Here is a 17,272-nt window from a genome sequence, read left to right as displayed (position 1 = left end):
GAGACCAGTCTGTCTTCTTTAGAACTATGCCCTCGCACCATGCCCAGGACAGACTAGCCACTCGGCATTTACTAAAGGAATTTTAGGAAGAGATCCCTCCCTGCTGTACTGGGGGGAAAGTGGACCCTGGAGGGTAAGGCTTGTCTAGTTGTTCAACCAACAGCTGGAGGTAGGCCATGAGTCCTGGATTTAGACAGACCTGGTTTGAACCCAGGCAGATTCAGACCAGAACCCTGGAGAATCTCTTCCGAGAGCCATGCTCTGTTGGGCTGGCACAGAAAGTGCAAAGTGCAAATATGCACACGGGCTTACTCATGTCCGAGTGTTTTCTGAGCACTTCATTTACATATATGAATAAATGTAATCTTCGTCACAAACCAGTAGGTATTGTTAGTATCCCCCATTTTACAGATGAGGAGACTGAGGCACGGGGAGGTCGTCACTTAACCACGGTGAAGCAAGGTAACCTGGAAACAAATCAGGGAACCCAGCTCTTGAATATGGGCTTTGAACCACTACCCCAAACTGATTCTTGGAAAACCACACAACTTCCCAGAACAGACAGGAACGGCTTACGTATGAGAGTCCTTTTCTCCTTCATGATTGGCCATGCAAAGAATCACCAACATTTCTGCCAATTTTTCTTTGAAACACGTGGAGGGATTTCCGGGAGGCTCCCGGAGTTGGATGGGTGAGCTCCCCCGAAAGATCGCCACCCCCACCCGGCACTGCCCGCCTCGCTGAGACAGCGGGACGTGGAACGGAATGCGACGAGAGCCAAGCCTTGGGAGTGAGTACAGAGCCTCCTCTATTGATTACAGATGATAAGATATCTTATTGATAACATTTTATATTGATTACATGTTAGATACATTAGGTTAAATAAAATACCTTCTTCGGGGCGCCTGGCTGGCTCCGTCAGAGGACCCTGTGACTCTTGATCTTGGCATCGTGAGTTCGAGCCCCACGGTGGGTGTAGAGCTTACATTAAAAAAATAAATAAGAACAAAATACCTTCTTAAAATTAAAAAAAAAAAGAAAGAAAAGGTTTAGGTAAGGATCAGATGCCTGAGTTCAAATCCAGGCTCCCCACTTCTTAGCTTAGGACCTTGGGCAAGTTACCCGCCCTCTCTGTGCCTGGTTCCCCGCCTGCCAAAGGGGGACAGTAACAGGACGGTCTCGTGCGTGTAAATGCCGAGAAGGGTCTTCGGCGTAGAGAGGATTCGGTAGATGCTCTGCATTGCCATCATTATTATAGCAACGTGCCGGAGAGACCAAGCCGAGACAGCGAGCCCCCCACCTTTCAGAAGGATAGCATGCCTTCTAGCTCTGGTCCACATGGGCCAGGGCATCCGTTGTCCCCTGGGCTTATCCCCGAGTGACAATCTCCTACCCTCCCCCAACCCTGCCCCAAACCATCCGACTCCGCCCTCCGTATGGCCTCTGCCCTCTTGCTCTCATGGAAACTTGGCTCTGCAACTCTTGGAGGAGACTGTTGTGGTCTCTCCCACATTCCACATATCCTGAGGTGAGGCAGGTGTCTTTCTTCCTCCCTGCTCTGGCTTCCAAAAAATTTCCCTTCCCTTCAAAACCCCAGGCTCTTTGAAGCACACGCCAACAGGCTGAGTGTCATCCATCACCCCCCGGCTTGCAAGCATCTTCCGGCGTCTACGCACTTGGTGGAGGCCTCAAGCATTTGGCTGATGTTCACTTCTCCACCATGAGGCATGTCTTCATCCGTGTAGACCAAGACAGCCACTTCTACAATCCGCCCAGCGCCCCACCAGATCCCTGTCCCCTGTGCACCTCTCCCCACCCCAGCCACACACTCCAAAGGCCGAGCCCTAGGGCCCTGGCGTCATCAGGAGCCGCGCTACTCCCAGCCTCCTGATTTCAAGCACCCCGACACTCTCCATCCTCCCAGCGCCCTCTCTGCTACCCTCAGTTCCACGAGGTCACTGTCCCCCACCCTCTGCGGGTCTTCATGTCTGACTTCGCCCCGTGTACACCCATCCATCCCGATGCAGACACTCCCAGTTCTCCTGGCCTCTCCCTCCATCTTGCTTGCAAAACCCCAGGTGTGTCTGAACCAGGCTCCACCTGCTGTGGGGGTTTGCCTGAGTTGCTGCGCATGGCTGGAGAGAGACTCCAGGGCCGGATCTCGGGGTGAGTCTGCCGCGCTGAGTCACAGGGAGGCTCTCAGCTCTGCCCGGCCGTCCCTCTGAAATTATGATTTCATACGGCTTCTCTCCCCAGATGGCAGCACCTCGCCATCCTCGGCCAGCGATCCTAGTTCTTGTCTTTCCGGAAAAGAAACACCCCATCTTGCTACCGGGGTTTCTCATCATGACGGTTGCCTGCAAATTCCTTTTTCTCTATTTGTGTCTCGGTCTTTGATGTTGAATTTGTCCCTCCAATGTCTTGGTCACCCTTTCTCCATTTCATGTCTCCACCGCCCCAATGGAAGTGCCCTCGTCGAGATAATCTTGCCAGACCCCAGTGGTCAGTTCTCTCCGTCTCGGGAGCATTTAACAGAGCTGCCCTCCCTGAAACATGGCCTTGGCCTCCAGGACTCACACTGTCCTGGTCTTCCTCCCACCTTGCCCGGAGACCCTGTGCTGGCCCCTCCTCCTCTTGCCCTTCTCCGAGCCTCTCTCCTCTTTTCTCGACTCCCCTCCCTCTCCCAGCCCTGCCCCACTCCTGCCTCCCCCTGCTTCCTCACTTTGATAAATGGCCCCCTCATCCCTTCACCAGGTCCAAATCTTGGGGTCAGCTCCCTCTTCACCTCTTCAGTTCGGACCACTCCACCTCTCTGCCGTGCCTTCCACGGGCCATGCTGGTCTCCGCAGGGCCTTTGCACATGCTGCTGTCTGCACTGCAACACTCTGCTTCCCCAACCCCCCTTCTTTCCCGGCCGCCGCCGCTGCAGAGAGGCCTTCCCTGGCCTCCCTAGCGGAAGTCGACCTCAACGGCTGTTACTCTAGCTCCTAAACTCATTCTATTTTTCTTCATAACTCATCGCTACCTGGATTTGTGCATTTATCGACTGACGCGCTCACTGCTTACCTCTCCCAACTGAACCCCCAGCATATTCAACGATGCCTAGTGTAAAGTGAGTACTCCGTACCTCTTTGTTGTGAAGGGAAAAAGGAGAGACGGGAGAAAGGGAGAAATATTACACGGGTATGTGAAAGGCCCCAGAAAGCTGGTTTGGGATAAAGCCAGCTTAACTCTCGGCCCATCCCCTCTACGTACTGCATCAGTCCCGTCGGTGAGGCGACACGGTGATTACAAGTGCGAGAATTGGAGTCTGACAGGCCCGAGTGCAAGTCCCGGCTTGACTGCTTCCTGCTGTGTGGTCTTAGGCAAGTTACTCAGTCTCTCTGAGCCACATACACTCATTCTGCCCATATTTGCTGAGTGCCTACTTTACAACAGAAGCACCGTGCTGTGCCTATCGTGAGGATTATGTAAGATAAAGTATGACGTGTCTCTGGCACGATGCCTGACTACTCATCAGTACTCAGTCATCTGGTGTTATCAGCGCTTCAGGTTTTGCCGTGGCCTATTCTCATTGTCTGTTTATAGTCATCTGAAGTTTACAATTTGGATTTTCCCATTGATCAAAAACTTATTTAGGACAGGGGCACCCGGCTGGCTCCGTCAGAAGAGCGAGGGACTCTTGATCTCGGAGTCGTGGGTTCGAGCATCGCGTTCAGTGTAGGGATGACTAAAAAAAATAATAAATTAAAAAAAAAATTTAGGACAGTTTTGGGGTTCTTCAGGGTTGGGTTTTGTTACCTAAACATTGGGAAGTTTCTGGTTTATTGCCTTGTGGTCAGAGAATGTGGCCAGTACAGTTTCAGGTTTGAGGAATTTGGTATTTCTTTCAGAGCCTAATATCTGATCCATATTTGTGACTGTTTCCTGGGCATCGGAGAGGGTGTGTTCTCCATTTATGAGATACAAAGGTCAATAAATATCATCTGACTCAAGCTCCAGGATGAAGACTTCATGTTCACTGCTGTATTTCTAGGATCTAGAAATAGGCCTGGGGCACATTATACAGGCTCAATAAATATTTGTTGAATGAGTGGCTAATTAATCAATCAACCTTATAATCACCTAGATTCTCAATACCTTTGTACCTTTGCGTATTTTTTCCTACTTCATCTGCCAAAGGCTGGTGAGTTATGTTACAGTTTCCCATACTGTTATATTTCTGACAACTTCTCAGTTTATTGCTAACTATTTGGGCTTTATATATTTTCACACAATATAACCTAGTGCCTGTAGGTTTATGGATGTTACATAACAATTGTAAATATATGCCCATACCAACATAAAATGACTCTTTAACAAAACACGATCTGTACCATACGGTTTAATTGTTACGCATTTATTATTTCGAAGGAACAACACAATAATAAAAATTTTTTTTTAATTTTTAAATGAAAAATGAAAAAATAAAAATAAAAAAACCCCAACACAATAACAAAATCCAAAAGGCAGAAAAGTGCCTTTTCACGGACACCAAGAGGAAGTCCCCTCCCCTTCTTGTGTCCCATCACCCTGCCCCTCCCCGAGGCCAACCCCACTAACACAATTTTGCCAATCAGCTTCATTTGAAAACACTAATGTTTTTCATGAAGGAGTTTAAAGTACTTACACGAATTGTTATGTGTTTCACATAATGAGTCATCTTATTTTATGCTTTCTGTTTTTCCTCGATGCTTTATCTTCTACGTGGATTGAGTCTGCTTTGCTTTGATCTCCTCCCGAGCTTTGGAAGGCACACACCTCATTTCATGTGTCTCTAATGTTTTCCTTTAAAATTTTAAAAGCATTTTTTAAAAGATTTTACTTATTTATTTGAGAGAGAGAGAAAGCACAAGCAGGGGGAGGGGCAAAGGGAGAAGGAGAAGGAGACTCCCCGCTGAGCAGGGAGCCCAATGTGGGGCTCGATGCCAGGACCCCGGGATCACGACCTGAGTCGAAGGCAGACAGGCAGACACTCAACCAACTGAGCCATCCAGGCTCCCCTGAAAAACATTTTTAACTTGTATTTCTTGGTGCGAAGTCGAGAGTAAAATAATGAACCAAGAGTCTCCTCAATTAAATCGAGCCGTTAAACACATCCCCAGATAATGTTGATGAAATTACAGATACGGGTGGCCGTCATTGCTCGAATCTGGCCCCACGCTCGGCCGGGAGATTTCTGCACCTGTTAGGGCCCAGCTGTGGCCCCTGAAAGGTCCTATGTGGAAGCCCTAGCCACCAGGACCTCAGAACGGGGCCGTATCCAGAGGTCGGGTCTCCACGTTGGCCTTCGGGCCTCCAGAACAGGGAGAGTACGTTTCCGCTGTTCAAGCCCCCACGTCCGGGGTACGTGGTTAGGGCAGCTCTAGTGGATGAATCATCTCCCCAAATAACCCGCCAAAGGGGAACCTACGGAGGGGCCTGCGCAGCCCGCCTTCCCAGCCGGGCTGCCATCTGCTGGTGACTCTTTCTGCAGCTCAGTGGTCCCCAATTTAGGAAGATGGCCCTGGGCAAGGAGTGACCCCGAAATGAATAGACAGTTGACCCTCGGACAACACGGTTTTGAATGGTGCGGGGCCGTTTATACACAGGTTTTTCCAGTCGATACAGCTCGGAGCTCTAAGTGCATTTTCCTTGTGGTTCTCTCAATCACATGTTCTCTTACTTTACTGTAAGAATACAGCACGGAATATAGAAAAGACGTGTTCATCGACTGTGTGTGTTAGCAGAAGGGCTTCTGGCCGACGGTAGGCTATCAGTGGTTAAGCCGTTGGGAGGGTCAGAAGTTGCACATGGGTTTTCGATGGCGAGCCCCCCAACCCCCACGTCACTTGTCACCTGGACTGTGACAGCCTCCCGACCCCTGGTCTCCCTGCTTGCACCTCCCCCTTACAATCCCCGCTCCAGACACCACCAAAACGGCCCCTTTAAAAACAAATAGAATCATGTCACCCCGTTGCTTAGAACCCTCCAGAGTCCCCTAAACGCCTCTCAAGGCCCCACGAAACCCAGCCCCTGCCTTCCTCTCTGCTTGCACCTCCGACCCCTCGCCCCAATCCTAATCACACTAGCCTCCGGGGGCCCCCAGAGCCTCTGCCCAGAGCCTGCTGGCCTCCTGAGCCACGCCAGCCTCCACGACCTCTCCTCCCGTCCTCCGGCCTCCCCTCTCCGAGGGAAAGCGACAGAGAGTCATGGTCAGGAGCTCAGACCCTGGAGCCAGGTTTCCTCGTTCGCAGCACAGGGGTGATGGCGACCCTTCCAGTTCCTCGTGGGTGGTTACCAGAAGGATGGGAGTCAAGATGCATCGAATGCTCAGAGCCTGGCAAACAGCTTCGCCAGGACAACGATGTTAGTTCCTGTTACCATGTCCTGCAGGCCCGCTGCTCACGTCTGTAGGCCCCAGCTCACACGCCCGCACCCCAGCTCCCCATCCACTTCCGCTGACACGGAATTGTAATTCCTGCTTGCTCAGCCGGCTACAGAACTTTTTTTTTTTTTTTTTTTAAAGATTTTATTTATCTGATAGAGACACAGTGAGAGAGGGAACACAAGCAGGGGGAGTGGGAGAGGGAGAAGCAGGCCTCCCGCTGAGCAGGGAGCCCGATGCGGGGCTCGATCCCAGGACCCCGGGATCATGACCTGAGCTGAAGGCAGACGCTTAAGGACTGAGCCACCCAGGCGCCCCCAGAACTTTCAAAAACGTTCTCACGGGCCAGGAGAGGCTCGGCGGTGCAGTATTTGCGAAATGCAGGCCCCTACAGCCTCACTTCCCACAGCACTTTAACGAGGCGCCCCAGGCGGGGAGGGAGGTATGAGTCAGGCTGGAGGAGCACTGGGCTAGGAGCCCGGGCCTCCTGCATCCGGCTCTGTGGCTCCGATTCCCTGACCCCGGATCCAGAGCCGCAGCCGCCCGCCTCTCTTAGCCCCGGCCTCCGTGTCTGTCCTTCATCAGCCCGAATTCCTAGTAGATCGATCGCCTTCCTCCCCAAGTACAGGAGGGGCCCGTGAGCTGGCCCCTGAGTCTCGCTCAACCTCAGACACGTGCAACCGCACCACCACCTCTTACTCTGTGTCTCGCGAAGAAGAAATGCGGCCAGTTAAGCCTTAACACGATGCTTTCTTAACGCTTAAAATGTGTATTTTATGTTAATTTCAAGCCCTTTGAAAAATCACCCTGGCGCATACCAGGGGAAGAAAGCTATACGCAAAATAACCTCCAGTTGTCCTATTTCCAACGTGTCTTCAGGCTGACTCCTGAATCGCGTCCTGATCGAGTTACCGATGTCTTCAGCGTTTGCCACCCGATCCCGTGCTCTGTGCGATCGATCATCGATCCTCGACCATCAGCGGGGGGGCCCTGCTGAGGCAGCATTTCCCAGGAGCCCCCACGACTGTCCCCAGCGGCGCCTCCCAAGCCGCTGCTCCTTTCCTGGTTCTGCAGGTGCTGGCCACAGGACGGACTCTCGCGCTCACCAAATCTTCGCCCCACTACTTCGTTTCTGTGCCTTTCTCAAGGCCTTAGCCTTTTGTCTCCACCTGAAAACACAGTGCAAGCTTTTTGAAGACTTTGTAAGAGGGAGATGTAACCGACATAAGGCTCCGTAGGTTTAACGGGGACCACGTAATGATGTGATACATGCATTTACCGTGAACCGATCCCCAACAGAAGTGTACTTGACATCCAACGCCTCACATTGATGCAATTCTTTTTTTCTTGTGATGAGCACTTTTAAGATCTACTCTCTTGGGGCGCCTGGGTGGCTCAGTCGGTTAAGCATCTGCCTTCAGCTCAGGTCTTGATCCCAGGGTCCTGGGATCAGGCCCCGCATCGGGCTCCCTGCTCCGCGGGAAGCCTGCTTCTCCCTCTCCCACTCCCCCTGCTTGTGTTCCCTCTCTCTCTGTGTCTCTCTCTGTCAAATAAATAAATAAAATCTTTTAAAAAAAAATCTACTCTCTTAGCTTGGAGACTTTTTTTTTTTTTTTTAAACCAGACTTCTTTTCTGAGCAGTTTAGGGCCACTAAATTGAGTGGAAAGTATGGAGTGTGTCCATTACACCCCCGGGGCCCCCCCGGCCCCCCCCCACGGCCAACGCCTACCCCCAGCATGGTGTGTGTGTTACAGTCAATGAACCTACACAAACTCATCATTGTCACCCAAGGCCACAGTTTATGGTGGGGTTTACTTTCGGTGTTGGACACTCTATGGGTTTTGACAAACGCGTATCATGACCTGGCTTCACCATGAGAGCATCACACAGAGTAATTCCACTGCCCCAAACGTGCACTCTGCTCTGTCCGTCCATCCCTCTCCCCTCCCCAGCCCCCCGCACCCACGGCCCTTTTTACCGTCCCCAGAGTTTTGCCTTTTCCAACACATCCTAGGGCTGGAATCACGTGGTACGTGGCCTTTTCAGATTGGCTTCTTTCACTTAGCATTATGCAGTTCAGTCTCATTTATGTCTTTTTGTGGACTGAAAGCTCATTGCTTTTTAGCGCTAAACAATAACGTACTGTCCTGATGGACCACAGTCTATTTATCCACTCACCTACCACGGGGCATCTTGGGTGCTTCCACGTTTTAGCAGTCCAGAATAAAGCCGCTATAAACATCGTGTGCAGGTTTTTGTGTGGACCTAGGTTTTTGACTCATGTGGGTAAATACCTAAAAGTCCGATTGTGAGATTGTATGGTGAGCATGTTTGGTTTTATAAGAAACTGCCAGATTTTCTTCCAAAGCGGCTGCACCATGTGGCATTCCCACCAGCAGGGGCTGAGAGTTTCTGTCTCCCCACATCTTCGTCAGCACTTACTATTGTCAACATTTTGGATTTTGGCCATTCTTGTAGGTGTGTGGCAGTGTCCCATTGCTATTGGGGTATTTGCAGTTCCTTAATGACATGACGTGGAACTTCTTTTTATATGCTATTTGCCACCTGGACATCCTCTTTGGTGAGGTGTCTATTTGGGTCTTTTGCCCAATTTTTTAATCGGGTTGTTCTTTTTTTTATTGTTGAGTTGTTGCTTTTTTAAAGATTTTATTTATTTATTTGAGAGAGAGAGAGAGCACACGAGCAGGGGGAGGGAGAGGGAGAAGCAGACTCCCCACTGAGCAGGGAGCCTGACGTGGGGGCTCGATCCCAGGACCCTAAGATCATGACCCAAGCAGAAGGCAGACGCTTAACCAACTAAGCCACCCAGGCATCCCCTAAGAATGCTTTGTATGTCCTGGGTGACAGTCTTTGATTAGCTGTGTCTTTTGCAAATACTTCCTCCCGGTCTGTGGCTTGTCTTCTCATTCTCCTGAGGGTGTCTCCTGCAGAGTACAGGTTTTTAATATTAATGAAGTCCAGCCTATCGATGACTTCTTTATGAATCATGCTTGAAAGTTGGTTCTACCATTGGGCATTTTGATTACCTGAACCAATAGATTCCCTTTTGGTTTCAGTAGAGTTGGGTTTTCTGTTATTTTGTATTTATTTCCTTAAAATGGACTCTGGGCGCAGCACGCAATAAACCATGGACATCTTTACAACTGTTAATATAATTTTTAGGATTTATATGTATTTTTCTCTTTAAGAGGCTTTTCTTTTTGAAACCAACATTCAGCTTCACAACTCAGTTTTACAAAAGTTATTTAGAGTTACGTCAGGAATTCCCCCACTTGGGGGATTTTTCTTTTACTACATCTCTCGGTGACTTCAAATACTTTTAAAAGGAATTAATAAAGGAGAAGAAAGAGACACAGTTGTATTTCAAACCCAAGCATTCTCAGAAATGTGATTCTACTGTCCTTCCCACGCACAAAAAGCAGCTTGGATATTCATACGATTGTTGGGACATAGTGCTTTGCTTGCTGTCAGAATCATAGACCCCTTTTCTCTGTCTTCCGGCATTTAGGGCCGCAGAGAAATCTCGGGCCAGGTCAACTTTTGTTCCTTTCTAGGTGACCTTTAATGCTGCCTACATGGATCCCTTCATGATGTGGTTCTTCAAGATGAATCCAGGTTCGGCTGGCTTTCAACATCTTACTGGGACGCACTGTGCCTTTTGACCGGCGGACGCAGGTGGACCCATGCCCAGAGCAGCTTGCTCCTCACACAGACTGTGGACTGCGGCATCTCGGCCACCAGCTCTACTGGGTCATTGGAAACAGCCAGTTTCCTTACCCGGAGGGATATCTCGAGCGTGTCCCCTGCACCCCTCACTCACTCCGTCCCCGTGGCAGTCCAGCTCTCCCGTGTGGGATTTGATTCTCTCTGCGCATTTTGAGGTTCTGTGCAATTCTCTCTTTTCTCCCCAAAATACATGCTGCCCCTTCACAGCCCAACCTTTCTATCTTACGATGTTCTGCTCCTGCTTCCAGGAGAATTCTAGTGAAAACCTTTCTGAAAATCTCGCCCAATTCCTACAGTAAGTATTTCTCCAGTGTTCTTTTCTTTCTCTCAGTCTTCAGGATGATGTGCCCCGCCCCTCTTTTTGCAGGAAATTTTCAGAATCCCTATGATTTTGGGCTTTTTTTAAAAGTTTATTATTATTTTTTGAGATTTTTATACATTTATTTGAGAGAGACTGTGAGAAAGAGAGAGCATGAGCAAGGGGGGTGGGGGGCAGAAGGAGAAGCAGACTCCCCGCCGAGCAGGGAGCCTGACGTGGGGCTCGATCCCAGGCCCCTGGGATCATGACCTGAGCCGAAGGCAGATGCCCAACGACTGAGCCACCCAGGTGTCCCAGGAGGAGGGCTTTTTTTTTTTTTATAAAGATTTTATTTATTTATATGACAGAGAGAGAGAGACAGTGAGAGAGGGAACACAAGCAGGGGGAGTGGGAGAGGGAGAAGCAGGCCTCCCGCCGAGCCGGGAGCCCGATGTGGGCCTCGATCCCAGAACCCTGGGATAATGACCTGAGCTGAAGGCAGACGCTTAACGACTGAGCCACCCAGGCGCCCAGGAGGGCTTTTTAAACAAGTACTGACAGCAGAAATGAGCGGACGATGAGGGTCCACCAGCGTCCTCTTAGTTTCCTTCCAGGAAGGCCCTTCCTCGAGGGCCCACTGGGAGCGAGGGGGCCACCGCACACCTGCTGAGCACAGCCCAGTTTACAAAACGCTCCTCACACGGTCCCATTTCATCCACATGACCTACCACGCAAGACATGGGGTCACTCCAGCCTTCATGCCCTCGAAGCCACAGGGACTCAGGCTTGGGGCCAGGCTGAGTCACAAAGCCAGCGAGGAGCTCACGGGGGGGATGCTGAGAGCTGCATGTGCGTGCTGGAAAGGAGCAAGAATACACACCGACCTCAGGCCACTTCCTCCGTGTCAAGCTCCCCACCCCCTCCACCGTCACCTCCTCTTTGCCCAGTCTCCTGCCTCCTTCTCTTATCTCTCCCAAACCTTTGTACTTTGCTCCGGGCTTGTTTTTTTTTTTTCTGGACCTGGGAACCCGGGCTCACTTTCACGCAGGGCTCGCATCCTCGTGGCTGCCTCACCATGTGCACTGGAAAGTGCTCCCGCTTCGTGGGGCTCTCCCTCATCCCCCTGTCCCTGATCTGCATCATGGCCAACACCCTCCTGCTGGTGCCTCAGGGCAAGACCACCTGGACCGACATCGAACACCTCAGCTTGCAAGTCTGGCTCATGGCTGGCTTCCTGGGCGGGGGCCTGATGGTGAGTGGGCTGGACGCCACTGGGCAGTGGGGTCTTGAGCGTGGGCAGAGGGGAGAGGGGCGGGGCCGGGTGCCAGTGGCCTGGTGGGGGCCTGGAGCCTCCTAGCCTGCCCCAGATAGTGAGCACCTGTGAGTTCAGCACCTGAGCTGAACGTGCATGGGAAAAGAGAAGGAAGGAAGGAAGGAGCCTCTAAGCAGCTTCCCTTCTGGGTAGGGAGGGCGTCCTACCTGTCCCTCCCAGCCCTTGCCCTACAGCAGATGCTAGGGCACCGCTGGGAAGAGCTAGCTGTGGGGCGCTTATCAGGGCAAGATGATAACGGGCATGGAGTGTGGGTGTGGGGATGCTGGAGTCAGGAGCAGGGTCACAGCCCCGTCATCCTACCTGTCGCTTCCGTGTCCCCTCACTCGCGGCCCACACTTCTGGATGGCCACCCAGTGCTGCACCAACCCAGAACTCAGGTCAGCGTGGTGGAGAAGGTGCCCCAGGTCTTCCCGGAGACTCGCATCTGTCACAAGTGGGGGCAGGGGAGACGTCTCCCCCGGACCTCCTCGTCCCCATCCTCCAACCCCTCCCTGTTCGGGGGAACTTCTGGAAGGTCAGGGTAGTTTAACAGCGTCGTGGGATGAAGACAGGAGACCTACCCAGCAGGGTTCCTCACTACTCAGATGAACCCCGCCACCCATGGATGAAAGTCCCCGGATGGACGAAGGTCCCTGGGACAAGGGCTCACCTTCCTTTGCCTCTTTCTCTGGCCACAGAGACATTCCTCCCTACACACTCCCCCAGTGTCACACTGCACTCCTCTCCAGCCCGCCACGCCCACCTCCCTGCAATCTAACCAGCCTGCCTGGGGGTGGGGATCCCCACGCCGGGCATGCCACCCACCCATGCTCATTCCCAGCTGCGCTCTTCCCACCTCCAGGCCCTGAGCCGCTCGCCCGCTCAGTCAGTCCCTGCTGCTCCCCGGGGACGCAGGCCGCGTCCCTGCTCTCCCTGGAGCTGGGTTCCCACTGCGGAGAACACAGTATCATGGAAGCAGGAATGGGCGCTCCATGAGAGCAAGGACTGCCTGTTTTGCTGGTTCTGTGTGCCAGGTACCTGCCTAGTCCACTGCCCTGTACTTGACAGGCACTCGATTAATCCTCGGTGAGCAAAGTAAACAAATGAGCAAGATGGTTTCAGACAGGAATAGGTACGACCAAGGAAACAAAGCAGCCTGCTGGGAGTGGGCACTGTTTATAGCATTTTTTTTCCTAAACATCATCTTCTATCCCCTTTGAATTTCACTTGTAGGCAAGAGAGTGTACCTTTTTTTTAAAGATTTTATTAATTTATTTGAGAGAGAGAGAGAGTGAGCACAAGCAGGGGGAGGGGCAGAGGGAGAAGCAGCCTTCCCACCGAGCAGGGAGCCCGATGCGGGGCTCGATCCCAGGACCCTGGGATCATGACCTGAGCCGAAGGCAGATGCTTAAGGACTGAGCCACCCAGGCGCCCCAGCCCAGTGAATTTTTACAGTGAACCCACCATGTACCCAGCACTCAGACCAAGATACAGGTCATTACCAGAATCCCAGACAGGCCTCCCACACCAGGCGCTACACCCACGAGAGTCCCCACTACCCTGATTTCTAGCCCCGCAGGCTAGTTTTGCCTGTTCGGCACTTTATATAAATGGAATCATCCAGTATAACAATTTTGTGTCTGGCTTCTCTAGCTCAATATATGTTTGTAAGGTTCTTCCGTATCATTATGTAGACACGTAGTCTATTATTTCTGGTGCATTCCAGTGTGTGAAGAGGCCGCAATTAATTTAAACATCCTACTGTCGATGGCCTTTTAGATAGGCCGCAGCTTGGGTTTATTACAAGTAATGCTGCTATAAACATTCCTGTAAATGTCTTTAGGTGAAGTTCTGTTTGCGTTGCTGTTGGATGGATACTTAGGGGGTGAAACTGCTAATTCTTAAGGTGTGCAAGTATTCAGTGCTGATAGATACTGCCAAAAAGTTTTCTGAAGTTCTTATCCCAAGTTCATTCCCATCAGCAAAATAGGAGAGCTTTAGTTGCTCCATACCCTGCTGGATTTAGAAGGTCCCACTGGTTCTGTGTGGAGGAAGAGCTGGAGGGGAGCTGGTGACGAAAGAGCAGACGGAGGTCACTGTGGTTGTCCGGGAGAGTTGATAGTGGCTGGGAATGGGCCAGGGGCCAAGGAAGCAGATGGGAGCTATAAACTCAGTGCTTCCTTCCGCGCTAACCGTGACCCTTCTCTTGACAGTAAGACAGAGGAGCTCAGACGACAAAAGGAACTTAAACATTTAAGGAAGTAGAAATCTCAAAGAGGTAGCTGGTCTTTCGAAACTGGTCAATCCCAAAGGCAATTCTAGGTGTCTTTGGATCCTGGAGCTTCCCAGTTAAGTGTCCTACCCAGAGAGGCGAAGCAAAGGGGCCAGCACTGGTTCTAGACCTGCCGGGGGGCGTGGAAGAGAGGAGAGGGAGCATGCAGCAGAACTGCGCTCAGCTCCCTATGAGGTCACGATGCGTGAGATAACAGAATCAAAACCCTCAGCCCCACCCCTAGGGAGCGATAAAATGCTGCCTGGTGCGCTCTGTACCCCACCGGCCGCACAGGGAGGCAAAGATCAAGAAGCTGTGGAATTCCAGAGGTGGGCGACAGGCGAAGAACCTGGCGCCGTGCGAGACATTAAGGCTAGAGCCAAAGCAAGGAGCCTCGAATGCCTTCCTGGAGCTCAGTCGTTGTTTGTTTGTTTGTTTTAAGACTTTATTTATTTATTTATTTATTAGAGAGAGCGTGTGTGTGCACATGAGTGGGGGGAAGGACAGGGGGAGAAGGAGACGAAGAATCCCAAGCAGACTCCACGTTGATCGCGGAGCCCAACGTGGGGCTCAATCCCACGATCCTGAGATCATGACCTGAGCCGAAAACCAAGAGGCGGCCGGTCCACCGACTGAGCCACCCAGAGCGTAGTCTTGATGGGCTACTCTCTGAGGACACCCTGAAGGCTTTGGGCAGAGAAAAGCCCCCGTTGAAAGCTAAGTTCACTGTGGTGGGAGCAATGGAGGATGGAGTGTTCAGCCGCACGGGGGCAAGAGATACAGACGACTCGTAGAGAAGCTGAGAAGGTCATCCTTGTGGGAGGTGATCGGGGAGGGGACCGTGCAGACAAAAGGACAGACAGATTGGAAAACCGTTAAAAGAAAAGTCGAGAAGACTTGAGGTCTGGCTGGGTGTAAAGGATTCCAGTTTTCTAGCGTGGGTGACCTGAAGAATATAAACACCGATGGAGACAAAAAAAAGTCACAGGGAGGTGAATTTGGGGAACTTTGGCGAGGTCACTATGTGGCTGGCTGGTTTGAGCCGAGACACTGAAAGAAAAATAACCTTCAGCAGGTAGATTTGAATCTGGGGGTGAGTACTGTCCCAGAGGACAGGGATGGGCTCTGGGGGGAGGGCCACAGGAGGAAGAAGGACAAGAAGGACCAGGGTTGGACCTTGGGGGTCCCTACACTTCCCATCAGAGCATTCACTAACATCCTCCTCCCCCTTCCACCTAATCCCAGCTCACCAGACACTCCAACACCACTGACCCTTCCTGCTGCCCAGGGGACTTGTAGTTACCAAGCCAGTCTTGACCTCAGGTCGACCTGTTATTTCATTAAATCCTGAGCACAGCCCTGTGAGGTAGGTCTTGAAGACCCAGAGAGATGAATCAATTCATGGAGTGTGAAGTGAGCACAGGTGGGCCTTAACCCCAGGCCCCCTGACTCCGGCTCAGTGGGGCACCTACTAGGTGCCAAGATTTGTGGAGGCTACCATGACATTGGGCCCTGCCCTCCTGGAGGCTGCAATCTGAACACAGATAAGTAGGCAGGTAGATAATGATAAATAAAGTAGAACCCAAAGGCTCTCGGGGAGTAATGGAGACAAGGTCTTCCTATGGTCCAGAGGGCTGAGGGCATCCCAGGCAGCTCCAGGAGGAAGATGAGCACCCAGGCACGATGCACGGAAGGTGTGGAGGATGGGGGGGAGGGGGGCTCGCTGTCACACCGACCCTCCTCCGCAGGTGCTGTGTCCGGGCATCGCAGCGGTTCGCGCAGGGGGCAAAGGCTGTTGTGGTGCGGGCTGCTGTGGAAATCGTTGCAGGGTAAGACCCAAACGCGGGCAGGACTCGGGGCTGGGTCTCTGAACCGGCCTTCGCAGAGCCACACCTGAAGCCACGGTCCCCCTAGCCACGGGAGCTCCCCCGGCAGAGTCCCAGCTCCGCCTCGCCCCTCCCTCGCCCCCCAACTTCGGCCTCAGTGGGCCTGCAAAGGGCGCCATGACCCCACGAACCTCCGCGAGGCTCGTAGGGGCGGCTAAGGCCCAGCCCCGGGCTTTGCCGGGAGACGAATTTCTCCCGCGCCTGGAGCCGGGCGAGCTAAGGTGCGCGCACGCGGGAGGAGGCGGCCCCGCTCACCTCCCCTTGCACTGCGCATCCAGATGCTGCGCTCCATCTTCTCCTCGGCCTTCGGGGTGCTGGGGGCCATCTACTGCCTCTCGGTGTCGGGCGCCGGGCTCCGAATTGGACCCAAATGCTTAATGGACAGCCGGTGGGACTACCACTTCAGAGACACCCAGTAAGGCTTCGCGCGCCCCCCTTCCCTGCCTTTCCCACCTGGATGGGGAACTCGGGGAACCGGGAACGGGGCGCGCCTTCGCGGGAGCCACCTCCACGTGGGCCAAACCCCCCTCGGCGCCTGCGCGGGGCTGGAGGGAGGGCACTCCGAGTGCCCTACCTCTCCCACGTGACCCTGCCCCCCACCCCGCAGAGGCTCTTACTTGCAGAACCGTACTCTGTGGGATTTGTGCGTGCAGCCGCCTGGCGTGGTCTCCTGGAATGTGACGCTCTTCTCGCTGCTGGTGGCCGCCTCGTGCCTGGAGATCGTGCTGTGCGGGGTGCAGCTGGTGAACGCCACCCTCGGTGTCTTCTGCGGCGATTGCAGGAAGAAGGAGGTGGGGCGGCGAGGGCTGGAGCTGGAGCGAGAGCCTCCGTGCTCCCTGGCTGCGTCCTCACCTTCTCTTTTCCGCAGGGCACCCCTCGCTGAGGCTGCGCTGACCGGCCTGCTCGCTCCTGGACGCGCGCCTGGCCCACCCCGCCCTGGAAATAAACCTTTGAACTCTCGTGCGCGTCTCACATGGTGCCTCCAGATACAGAGGGTCTCGGGGGGGCGCTCCTGTTTGGGACCCCTGCAAGTGCTAGCAAGGAGTTACTGAGCTGTCGGTGTGCGCTCAAATACAGTGGTAAACAAGACAGGCAAGTTCTGTGCGCTCAAAGAATTTAACAACCCAGGGGTCTGAGATGGGTACATTTTTTTGAAAAGGAAATAGATTACTTCACTTTTTAAAAAACACGCTGGTAATGGGATAGGGATTGGCTGCTGGAGGGACTTTTTAAGATAAGGTGAAGTCTGAGAAAGTGAAATTGGAGCCGAAATCTGGTGAATGGGTCAGCCATCTGGGTAGCTGGGGGGTTCCAGGCGGGGAGCAGCAAGGACAAAGGTCCCAGGCGGAA

The 17,272-nt window shown here is 52.7% G+C and overlaps 1 protein-coding gene across 1 annotated transcript; it reads left to right on the top strand.

Annotated features, from left to right (window-relative positions):
- Positions 1-11,449: 11,449 nt before the first annotated feature.
- On the top strand, positions 11,450-16,843 carry TM4SF5 (transmembrane 4 L six family member 5). Its single transcript, XM_032432168.1, has 5 exons — positions 11,450-11,704; positions 15,785-15,865; positions 16,201-16,337; positions 16,530-16,713; positions 16,791-16,843. Exons 1-5 carry the CDS (start codon positions 11,528-11,530, stop codon positions 16,803-16,805), a joined length of 594 nt encoding a protein of 197 aa, XP_032288059.1. The 5' UTR covers positions 11,450-11,527; the 3' UTR covers positions 16,806-16,843.
- The last annotated feature ends 429 nt before the right edge of the window (positions 16,844-17,272 follow it).

The sequence above is a fragment of the Phoca vitulina genome, unplaced genomic scaffold, assembly GCF_004348235.1.
Source record: "Phoca vitulina isolate PV1807 unplaced genomic scaffold, GSC_HSeal_1.0 scaffold47, whole genome shotgun sequence".
NCBI lineage: Eukaryota > Metazoa > Chordata > Mammalia > Carnivora > Phocidae > Phoca > Phoca vitulina.
The sequence above is the reverse complement of the archived record's forward strand: the minus strand, read 5'-3'. Positions and strand labels throughout refer to the sequence as shown.